The sequence below is a fragment of the Oncorhynchus nerka genome, linkage group LG4 (genome assembly GCF_034236695.1).
Source record: "Oncorhynchus nerka isolate Pitt River linkage group LG4, Oner_Uvic_2.0, whole genome shotgun sequence".
Taxonomy (NCBI): Eukaryota; Metazoa; Chordata; class Actinopteri; order Salmoniformes; family Salmonidae; genus Oncorhynchus; species Oncorhynchus nerka.
The window spans coordinates 17,961,207-17,973,234 of record NC_088399.1 but is presented as its reverse complement, the minus strand read 5'-3'; the positions used below and the strand labels follow the sequence as shown (position 1 = coordinate 17,973,234).

At 42.9% G+C, this 12,028-nt stretch overlaps 1 protein-coding gene across 1 annotated transcript in view; it reads right to left on the bottom strand.

The window, feature by feature from the left end:
- Positions 1 to 10,792, bottom strand: part of ntng2b (netrin g2b) — a 130,480-nt gene extending 119,688 nt beyond the window's left edge. The window contains 3 exon segments of the mRNA XM_065017296.1: positions 8,161 to 8,970; positions 10,227 to 10,436; positions 10,541 to 10,792. Of these exon segments, the coding sequence (XP_064873368.1) occupies positions 8,161 to 8,379 (219 nt within the window). The 5' untranslated portion in view covers positions 8,380 to 8,970; positions 10,227 to 10,436; positions 10,541 to 10,792.
- Between the last annotated feature and the right edge of the window lie 1,236 nt (positions 10,793 to 12,028).

Here is a 12,028-nt window from a genome sequence, read left to right as displayed (position 1 = left end):
GCTACCTGCACACGTTCATTCACTCACAACATATTACCAGCCTCCAAACAGTGGTGAATGGAAAGAGACTGTGACTCAAAACACCACAAAGTGTCATGACATTTGGCGATTGGCATTAGGCCAGAATTTGTGTGTCCACTGCTGTCGGGCATGTCTCGGTATTGGCCACTCATCTCTGCCTTGGCAAAATTATATAATTTTGTTAAACCCGATCACATTTTCTAGCGTAGGCTATACCACCCGTTTTCAAGTCCATTTGCTATTTTTTTTCCATGCCTCTGACATGCAGTAATGATAAAAAGTGGTGTAGTAGCCTAGTTTTGACATTTCATTTTAATTATTGTGATAGGCTCATGTTTTAACGGTAAGGCGTACAGCCTTACTTTCACCTCTGCTTTTTTTAGCAGGTTAGTTTTTCTAACCTGCTGCTTTAATGTTCCTAACCTGCTGGTATGTTCTCCTAACCTGTTAGAAAAAGTTGTAGCTGTATCGAAGGGAAATGTTTTTAGGGAATCTCATCCACGGATGTTGATTTCTGTTCTGGTCCGGCAAACAATGTTTGGTTCAGATTTGGTCCAGTCCGTACTGGACCAAATCTGAACCAAGCATAGACATCTATGTTTCACAAGTTTGGACAGCACCGTACAGGAGAGTAGTGGTTCTCAAACCTCTCCATGGGGACCCCAGGCTGTTCCATGTAATTGATCTATTCCAGCGCTAGCACACATGATTCAACTTGTCAACTAACCCTCAAGCTCTTGAATAGCTACAGCAAAAATCAATTTTCCACATATGGAAAATACATATTTTAAACTTCCTGAAAATACTTATTTTCACCTTTCATTCAGAACCTAAAATTAACCTAACTTCAATGTCTGGAAAATGTGTATTTTAAACAATTTTGCTTACTAAGTTCAGATCTTTGGGAATACACTTGGTCAGTCAGTGCAAATTTGGATTAAAATGTCATGAAGAAAATTGCATTGACAGAGGAGGGTGTACTGAATTAATGCATCATAATGTAAGGGCTGGAATTTTTTCTGGTTGTTCGAACATGTCTTCTGTCTCGTCTGTTGATCTAGCTAATTAGCTAGCTAGCTAATGTGTATACTCACTGTAATGCACAGCCGGTACGCTACTTGCAAGTGCATTGGCCAGGTTTTTTATCAAGACAATTTGTTTTATCAGCTACAGTTAGTGTTGTGAGAGGCTGGTCTTGGTTGAGAAAATGTAGGGTAGCTAGCACACGTAGCTATCTAGCCGATTTGACTGTAACATGCCGGAATAGATAGATGTATTATAAGTTAGCAACGTGGCAGTTTCCCAAAATTTGGTGTTGACTATGAACTTTACTTCGCTAGCTAGCTTGCTATGCTGTATGGAAGAATGTAGCTAGCTAGCTTATATTGTCAACATTGAGTTGTGAATGGTGCACAATCTATACAGCTATGGAACAGTCTTGTTGGCTTGTAGCTACTGGCTAGTTGGCTAGCTATCGGGCTATAATAGCAGACAAGGACGTTCGCTAGCTTATTTGTTGGTGCTCTGATTTAGTTTACACAGATGACTTCAACCATATGAAAAACCATCCATAGCTAAATATACCTAGCTAGCTAGCTTCTTTTGCTTGTAGCTTTCTTCTCATCTACTGGTGTTAGCTAGCTAGCTACAGCTGCTAGCCTGCAAGCTGCTTCTGTTGCACAGCAACCAAGTTGTTGGTCCTGGTTTTAGAACTCTGAGATTCGGCTGAAAAGACATTGCATTGTCATAAATGCTACAAAAGGCAGCACAATGTTAATTTTTAATTGACCGAAATGTGCACATGGGAGCGATAAATTAAACATTTTATTAGAACTGTTGCATCTATTGTACAAATGTATTCAGTTCAAATGGATCCAAGTCTAATTGTCCCCTTATGGACGCTGCAGTGTCTAGAATTTGATCAAGGTTTGGGCAAAAAATTGTCTGACAACCTTAATGCTAACAACCCTGTTTAAAATATGTTATAGTGGTTCTCAACAACGGACAGATGGATCATGACGAGAGGCGGAGAATGTGTTGTGTACCTACAATCAAGTTGACTAATTTTCATCGACGTTGGTGTCATATTGGCTTAGATATAATAGTAGGGAGATTTGAATTTAACATTGAGCTTCAATCAAGCCTTACTAATAATACATGGGACTATTATAAACTGGGTAGTTCGAGCCCTGAATGCTGATTGGCTGACAGCCGTGGTATATCAGACCATATACCACTGGTATGACAAAACATGTATTTTTCCTGCTCTAATTACGTTGGTAACCAGTTAATAATAGCATCAAGGCACCTCTGGGTTTGTGGTATATGACCAATAGACCACGGCTAAAGGCTGTATCCAGGCACTCCGCGCTGCAAAGGCTGTATCCAGGCACTCCGCGTTGCATTGTGCATAATAACAGTCCATAGCCGTGGTAAATTGGCCATATACCACACCCCCCAGGCCTTATTGCTTAAATATAGCGCTTTTAAATGACTGAAAGTATATATTTTTTGGTTCTAGTCAAGATTCTACCAGCCGTGTTTAGCACTAACTGAAGTTTATTTAGTCCTTTATCCGGGTGGCCAGAGAGTAGAGCATTACAGTAGTCTAATCTAAAAGTGACATAAGCATTGATGAGCTTTTCTGCATCAATTTTGGACAAAAAGTTTCTGATTTTTGCAATGTTACGAAGATTGAAAAAAGCTGTCCTTGAAATATTCTTGATATGTTCGGCAAAAGAGAGATCAGGGTCCAGAGTAACGCAGAGTGTTTTTTGAGACGTCTATACAAGCATCAAGATGAATTGTCAGATCCAACAGAATATATCTTTGTTTCTTGGGACCTATAACTAGCATCTCTGTTTTGTCCAAGTTTAAAATTAAAGTAAATGTTTGTCTGAAACACAGGCCTCCAGGGTAGGCAATTTTGGGGCTTCGCTGTGTTTCATCGAGATGTACAGCTTTGTGTCATCCACATAGCAATGAAAGTTAGCATTGTTTTTCCGAATGACATCTCCAAGAGGTAAAATATGAAGTGAAAACAACAGTTGTCCTAAAATGAAACCTTGAGGAACACCGAAACATACAATTGATTTGTCAGAGGACAAACCACACACACACACACACACACACACACACACACGGATGGCCAGATCAGCCAGGTAACCCGTGATACAAGTCAGTATTTGAGTATTCCAAAGGTTGCCAGTTTGAATCCAGCAATATAATTTATTTTAATTTTAAGCCTATCCCAAACCTTAACCTTTACATTAACCATTTGGACTGAATGCCTAACCTTAAAATTCCTGAGTTAATTCCTGAACTTAAGTTAATGCTTAAACACTTTGAAATTTGACTATTAGAACAACTTCTAAATTTGATGTTTTAGAAACATCTAATTAGTCTAATTCTGACTCGAGACAGTGTGAGCTGGTAGGACCAAATAGCTAGCAACATTGACAAGAAGCTGACGTGGTGAACCATAAGTGGCTCATTTAAGCTAGTTTTATCATGTCCTTGATACCATGTCTTGTTTTTAGGTATTTTGACTATGGAACTCAAACCATTTCACCCCCACAGAGCTGTCCACCAATGCATACGTAGACACATGCCGAACTGCACTAACACACGCACAAACATATACTGTAGACACACAGATTTTCTCAGTTTGTTACTTATTCCAATGAACACCAAGATGGCTTTTTTAAAAACTTATCTAAATAAAGGATTTTGAGAAAGTGAACGAGTGCACACTTCGGGGAAGGAAGGAAGTATGCAGAATGGTAAACCCAGAAGAAAGGCTTCACTGTAGCCTTTACATAAGAATTTGTTCTTAACTGACTTGCCTTGTTAAATAAAGGTTAAATAAATAAAAAAGTAAATAAATAAAGATCCCAGCCGATACTAAAAATTGCAGATCAGAAGAATCTGATTTCAATCAAATTTCACTCAATCAAATTGAATTATAAAGCCCTTTTTACATTAGCAGATGTCACAAAGTGCTCAAAGACGCTGCATGGTCATTCTGATGTCTGCATTGGTCATGCAGCATTTAAGGTGACAATGCCTCTGCAGAGCGCTTCGCGGAGTAGTGCAGCGCTGTTGTGAAGGAAGTTGTCAAGGAAGTGAGTTTGTGTTAACACAGGACCTCCAGCCCCCACCTACTGTCAAACAATCACGTCAATGCGGATGTATATGGAGCCCTCCACATTGTTAAAACTTTCGGGAGGTGCACGGTGAGAGCAGCCTCTGCGTGCTTCCGGAGGCGCCGCAATTGCATCACACCCTCAAGCGTAAATGGGCTTTTATACAGAAACCTCAAAGAGCAGACAATGCAGATATAGAAGCACGGTGGCTAGGAAAAACTCTCTAGAAAGACTCTGAGGGGTGGCCAGCCCTCTTCTGGCTGTGCCGGTGGAGATTATAATAGTACATGGCCACTAAGGCTAGATCGTTCAAATCCCAGATCCCCCCCATAACTCCTCCCCTATGAAACATTCCGGGAGAAGGGAAGGAGCCTACGGATGGGGAATGAAACGGAACGTACCATGGTGGCTAGCATCCTGGGGTCCTTGTAAGGTAGAAGCCCATTAAGGAGAGCATCAATATTTCATTGCTCAGAAACATAATTGTAGAAGTTTCCAGCAGCAGGCCCGGGCTGGGCCCTGCCATTAGGGGCAAGATACAGAACGCCCAAGTGTCTCTCTCACTCTATTTCTCCCTCTTTCTCAGTCTTCACTTTCCCTCTCTCTCACTCTTTTCTCCCTCTCTCTCCCTCTCTTCATCTCTCTCCTCTACGTCCATCTCTAATTTTCTCTCTACCTATCTGCTCTGCTTTACATTGTTAAATGGAGTCCTGTTGTTAGTCTCAATAGTGGGAGGGCCTCTAGTGTGTGTGTGTGTGTGTGTGTGTGTGTGTGTGTGTGTGTGTGTGTGTGTTTCTGAGACATCAGTGAATAATGAGTGAATCAATTGTCCCCTATTAAATTCATGTATCTCTGCCTTTGGTTGGAAGTCATCGCTCATCTGATTACCTCACTGACTCATCGACTGGGCAGCTAACAGGGACTGTCCAGACAGGTGGTACTGAACCTAACACATTAAGTAAACACATCTCAGATCGTGTCAAGTTGTGACAATTAAAAGGAAGCGGTATGCTGTAGCTCAGCTAAAGATGGCCTAAGTCTCAAACGTTCAAATCGTCCTATTTTTAGAGTTTCATTCCACTCAACAACCTAGCTGGGAAATACACGTTGAGAATTGCATAGTAATGCCCACTATTCTCCTGCAGTTCTCCACCCTCACCCAGTTAGTGTTCTTGAAACGAGAGGTACTACCCCCTCTCCCCTCTCAATACTTTATGCCCTTTACCAGGCAAAATTTGAAGTCCTTCGAAAAAACCCAATCAAGCCGGATGACAGTCTGCCAACACAATGCAAACAACACCCCCGGACCATTCTCAGTGAGCTCCAGCCCATTGCCAAGTAATTTCACTGGTGTCATGACTTTTGGTGCCCGCCAAACTTGGCCAAAGCCCACCCGAGCCCGCTTGAATTCACGCCGCATCAGGAGGTTCCGACCTGCCTAAGCCAAATAAAATGGTATGTTTTTTCTCCAGCTCTTTCCTTTATTGAGTGAAAATTCTGCTATCACCTTCTACTGTGTTATTTAACGCCTCCAACAAACTAGGCTTTCCCAATGTCATGCTGAGATAGGCTAGTGTTGATTGCAAATGACACACAATGCGATAAGTTATGCCTTGCTCAGATGTTCACTGAATTGTAGATTGGCCACCCTTGGTTGATGAAAGCAGCGCAGAGGTAAGATGGCCAGGTAACTACTGTTTGATTTGACAGGAAACTGAACTAGGGTTTGTAATCCCAGTGCTGAGCTAGTGTGTAGCAGCTAGTTGCTGTATGGCATGTGTTTGTCCTAGAATTGTATGCATGTCCCTTATCGACTGAGGTGAATGAAGCTACAGTACCAAGGTGATCATGGATGCAGTCATTTTGGCTTGTTTTTGTCGCTCTCTAAATAGCGTTGCTTTTGCCGCTCTCTAAATAGCGTTGCTTTTGCCGCTCTCTAAATAGCGTTGTGTTTGTCGCTCTCTAAATAGCGTTGTTTTTATCGCTCTCTAAATAGCGTTGTTTTTGACGTTTTCTAAATAGCGTTGTTTTTGCCGTTCTCTAAATAGCGTTGTTTTTCTGCTCTCTAAATAGCATTGTTTTTGTCGCTCTCTAAATAGCATTTTAGAGCTTTGATTAGAAATGCAGTAGGCCTAAATCAGCTTTCTATAAATTCCTTGGAGGGGAGAAACAATTCCTTGGAGTGGGCGTTAGCACTGAACATGATGTATCTAACTTGAATATTTTCATTTTCAAATGGATTAATTTGAATAAATTAGGGCAGATACAAATTAAGAGTTGAAAAAGTTATTCAATGCAATTGTGGCAGAGCCTGGGGAGAGGCCACTGCCACGGACCAGAGCTAAGAGTGTTTCAGGGTACAGAGGCTCAGTGAGGCAGAGTAAATGCTTCAAACTTAGGCTCTATTACATAATTTACCAACACAAATGCTTATAAATAAGGAACGTAAAGTATAAGTTTAATAACATTTTTTTATCCGTAACCTGTCTTCTTCCTCTTCTGCCACCTGTATTTCTGCCACCTACTTACTATACGGGGTATTGAAACACCAAAACAAAAATCAATTTGCGGGAATGGAGGGTGGGACCCGGCAACACACAGAATAATAATAATAATAATAAAAACCATCCCACTCCTTCAGTCACAGTTCAAATCCCATCCCTAAACAGGTGCAGGTGCCTGTGAGGACAGAGCATTCATCCACAGGATTCCTTGTAATGCCTCTGCTGTAAAATCCCAGAGTCCCAAAAAACACTCAGCTGCACTCACAATGATGCCTATTTCCTCAGATCTCCTTTCTGTTTGCGCTGTGCAGTTGATAACCAATGTAATAAATGCTACAAAGTCCACCTTCTTAACATGCAACATGTCAGGATCCCTCTGACAAGGAATATTCTCTGGTTCCTCTACTCCTACTACCATTACTTCCTCAACCCCACTGCTTTCTTCTAATCTTCTCAATGCCTCCAGATAGGAGACATGCTGGACAGCCCTTATTCTTACCACCTCCGTCTCATTCACCCTAACAGGACACTTCAGAAATGTGGGTGCATGTTCACCACCACAATTGCAGCATTTGGCTCAGCTGGTATACGATACCCCTCCTGTCTACATACACTCGACACATTACCAAATATTTTGCATTTATCACACTGCCTGGGTTTGGGCATGAAAGCTCTCACAGGGTACCTCATAAAACCTAAATGCATGTGAGAATGCATGTGAGAAAAAGCAATAGAATGGATGGAGTGGGCTTCCTCACTCCACCCATCATGCAGGTCAGTCAGTGTGCACCAACCACTTGATTCAATTCTTTACATATGCTTTGCATTCACTTCTAGTGCCACCCCAGCGATAACGCCCTTGATAGTAGGCACCTTGCTTCGAAGAGCCACACATGACACATTCCAATCCGATTTCTACAACGACAACAATACTCTCATCAACGCCACCTCATGCAACGCATCCACCATTTTTATAGAGACTTCAATCGGATCTCCCAGGTAACATCGATCCAAAAGCCCTTACTCGGACCAAAAAATAATCAGAACTAGGCTTGGATTTACTGGATTCCACTACCACTTTACTTCTCTTATTTCCTTTTGTATTCTGCACTGGAATGCAATCCTTCTCGCTCATCTCCTCTTGACACGCCATCTGATTCAAACGGAACATCCGCTTCTGCCATTTTCCCCCTCGAATAATCAGTCTGTCTCAGGACACAGCATTGTCTGCTGCGGTCTCTTTTTTCCCACAAATGTAAGCAGCTGCAGCCTAGTCAACTGTTGGGGCTGATTGACCAGTGTTAGTTTAAGACAATTTTCAAAGCTATTTCTGATACACGTTGCTGATTTCCCATGTCCACCCATAACTGGTGCTTGGTCACCACTAGGCCCCCCAACTAAACAAATCATTGCCCCTGCTCACAGCAGCAACTTCAGACATAAATTTCAGTGCAATCCAATAAACCAACCACGCCACTTATTCAACTTACCAGAGTGCAGAATCTCTCAGGTGGGTTCCCACAGGTGATGCCTGGTGGGTCCACCTTGACCCGCATGTAGTCCTTCATGGACTGGGCCTTGGGCTGGCATGCATACTGCTCCCACACCGCGCCATCGTCCGTGCTCACCAGGGACTTGCACAGGTCGTACTGGCCCAGTGTCAAAGAGGCGAAGCAGTGCAGGAGGAGCAACACGGCCTGACAGAGCATGGCAGGTCCTGGGAAAGCCACAAGCGAGGTCCGACGATGAGTGGGGTCTGGCGGTGAAGGGCAGGAGGGGCCACGGTAGTCAGAGCTTGGGCGAAAAGCATGGAACGCGACTAGGGATCATACAGAGACAGAAAGTAACTTTGGCATCACCATGATGAGTCTGCGTGCTCAACTGAGCGATAGGGGACGGTTCAGTGATGAGGGAAAACAAATACAAATGCACTAAGATAAATAACTGTAGAGCCGTTTAATAGAAGTGGACACACAAATAATCACAGCTTCTTTAGGAAATTACACTTTATTGTTTTGACGCCTGGTTTGGAAAAGACGGACAAAAAATGGACCAGGGGGAGGCGAAAGTCACTATGAAACTTCACATCTACTTCAACCATAGTGGTGCCAGTGCTGTGGTGGTGGCGGTAGGGGTCGTTGGGATATCAGCAGAACAAATCCATACTTCAGAGGTCCTTTTCCGCTGGGAGAGACAAGAGCTGTCCGCTACGAGGGAGGATGAGGGAAAGGTGACGACGTACTTAGATACATCCATCAGGTCGTGATGCCCCGGTCCGGCACCTTGCCTCAGTGATAGTCCTGGGAAAATGAGGGGAATTATGAAAATATTAGATATTATAGAAATGATAGAGTGAAAGAGAGAGAATATTATATACTACAGATATTATTGAAAGGGAGAGGTAGAGAGAGAGAGAGAGACCAGTATACCTATCAGTGAATAGGTCTAGTCTATCTTGATCATCCCATTTTTCTTATTTTCCGAGATGGGACATTTCATTCCTTATTTTTACCATCTGAATTTCTAAGAAATAGATCAAAACCATATAGATTGACAAGGATGAGATTTGTAGCTCAGTGTCAAACAGATGTTTGTATGTAATGCTGTACATCGTCGTCGTGCATGTAACATATTTCAGAGAGAATATTTCGAGAGTTACACACGAGCTTTTAAGTCATACAGGGTTTGATGCCAAGTTTCAAAAGTTGCGGGTGTGTGTGTGCTTTGGGGTGAGACGTATTGGATTGTTCATTATAGAGTGGAAAGCTCGTCCCCTTTCTTTGAAAAATAAGTTCGTATGCGTTATATGCATGGGGGGGGGGGGGGGGGGGTGAACTAGCAAGTGAATGTCACCCCACCACTTATTTAATTCGTTCCATGAAACATGAATTGTCCTAGCTTCAACTGCGTCACCATGCATTCATTTAACATGCTTATAGCTGACATGGCGCTTAATAAATTATTACGCACACCTCTGCTGTCCTGGTTGCGCCCCTGCGGAAATACACGTGCCAGTGCCGCCTATGCGTGAGAGTTTGAATTGGCATCAAAATGCTAGAAGACCAGAGGTCACAAAATACGTTTTAATGGGAATGACACTGACCCTCTTCACTGTCCGGCTACGATGTGGCCAGAATCCCACAAATATGTATTCCACGAAAAGTAGGTGAAGCTTTTTTCAGTTTATAGTTTTGAAGTGCCAAAGCGGTTATCTGGCTCGAAATACCTTATAGGGTGTGTCTGACAGACTGCTGCTTCTGCTCGCTTTCAGCAGCCCGAATCGAAAGTAACAACCGATCAGGCTGCATTTCAATTGGTCATAAATAACATTATTTCTAAACATTTATATAAAGTGACAACTTTTAATTTATTATAGAGTAGGCCTAACAACATTTAGAGTAGTGAGTGACAATTTAGTCTAATAGTCTCGAAGTGAGCGTTGCGTTTTGGTCTCACTTCGAATAGGTCTCGTAATCTCCTCAGAATTTATTTTAACAGTCAAGCATTCTGAAGCGGGTCAGATTTATTAGATAAAACACTTATTTAACCTACTTACTTCGAAGGTTCATCTGGGAGAGCCACTCCGTGTCCCATTATTATACGAACGCCCCTCTGCCATAAGCCCCGCACGGCTCCATTCACTACCGGGCTCCCGCCGTGGTGTTGGCTACTGTACTCCACTCTGGTTATCTGATGCGGTCTCCTTGTTACTTTTTTCTCGTGCCTGTTACTTTTTTATTACACCACGGATGACCGTGTCCTAGATCTGGAAATGGGAGTTGGAGAAAAAAAGCGAAAGCGTGAATTCCAGCTTGAAAGAGTATCAAAAGTATGAAAATATTGACGTTGAGGAAGGTCTGGTGCTCGTACTTTCCCACTTTACAAGCTCAGCTTTATCCGGGATGTTCAAGCGCAGAAAGAAAAAAAGCTTTGTGGAAAATCTCCCCCCTCTCTCTCTCGCTCTATCTATCTATCTCTATCTCTATCTCTCGCTCTATCTATCTCTATCTATCTCTCTCTATCTCTCGCTCTCTATGCCTGTGCTAATTCCTTTTTACCATCTCTTTCAATCACTATCCGTGCTTTTATCTGCTAGCCTGAGCCAGGGCGGGTTGCGCAACTTCTTACCCGCTCTCGACGCTCTCTATCACGGGCCAAGCGGCACCAAACTGAACCGTCCCACCAGCTGATCAGCAAGCGCCGCTTAAAGGAACAGTGGAGAAGTGGAGCTATAGCCTACTGTTTCATCCACTGTGTCCGAGCGTTCAGAGAGTTGTATCAGAAATGTTTAGCAGCAGATAAGCCAGAGTTGTTTGCTCACGTTGAAGGAAGTGGTGGATAGAGGGCGGTTTAGATACCGGACATAAACCACCGTTCGGGTTTACAGAGCCATTTTTGGTGGCTATTAAAGCTGTCTGTTCGTGCAAAAGAGAAGGCGCGTACCGCTATTACAATCAGCCATAGCATGTTGAATCAATTGCAAAATGCAGCGCTGCCTTTACACGTTTTGTAATGTAATACATGATACCTGAATCTATTACTTTAATTTAACAAATACTACTGTTTAGTCTTTTTTTTAGGCCTATGAGAATAATGGAAATAATCACAACACATTGAAGCACCCATGAAGTCTAGGCCTAGTTAGATTGTTTGCATAACAAAATTGTAAGCTATTTCATACTATATTTAAATAGCTTCATAAACTTAATTTCAATTGATTATATATTGATACGTTATAAAACGATTTGACTCAATCATTAATCATAAATATGAAGCAGCTTTGAGGGCAACTTCAGAAGGGAATTTGATACTGCTTTTCACCTGGCTACCACTACCCTGGTCAACTGCCCTGCACCCCCTACAGCAACTGGCCCAAGCCTCCCCAGCTTCTCTTTCACCCAAATCCAGATAGCTGATGTTCTGAAAGAGCTGCAATATCTGGACCACTACAAATCAGCCGAGCTAGACAATCTGGACCCTCTCTTTCTAAAATTATCTGCCGAAATTGTTGCAACCCCTATTACCAGCCTGTTCAACCTCTCTTATCGTCTGAGATCCTCAAAGATTGGAAAGCTTTTGCGGTCAAACCCACTGGCTCCAGGTCATCTTCAAGTCTTTGCTAGGTAAAGCCCCGCCTTATCTCAGCTCACTGGTCACCATAGCAGCACCCACCCGCATCACGCTCTCCAGCAGGTATATCTCACTGGTCACCATAGCAGCACCCACCCGCGTCACGCTCTCCAGCAGGTATATTTCACTGGTCACCATAGCAGCACCCACCCGCGTCACGCTCTCCAGCAGGTATATTTCACTGGTCACCATAGCAGCACCCACCCGCATCACGCTCTCCAGCAGGTA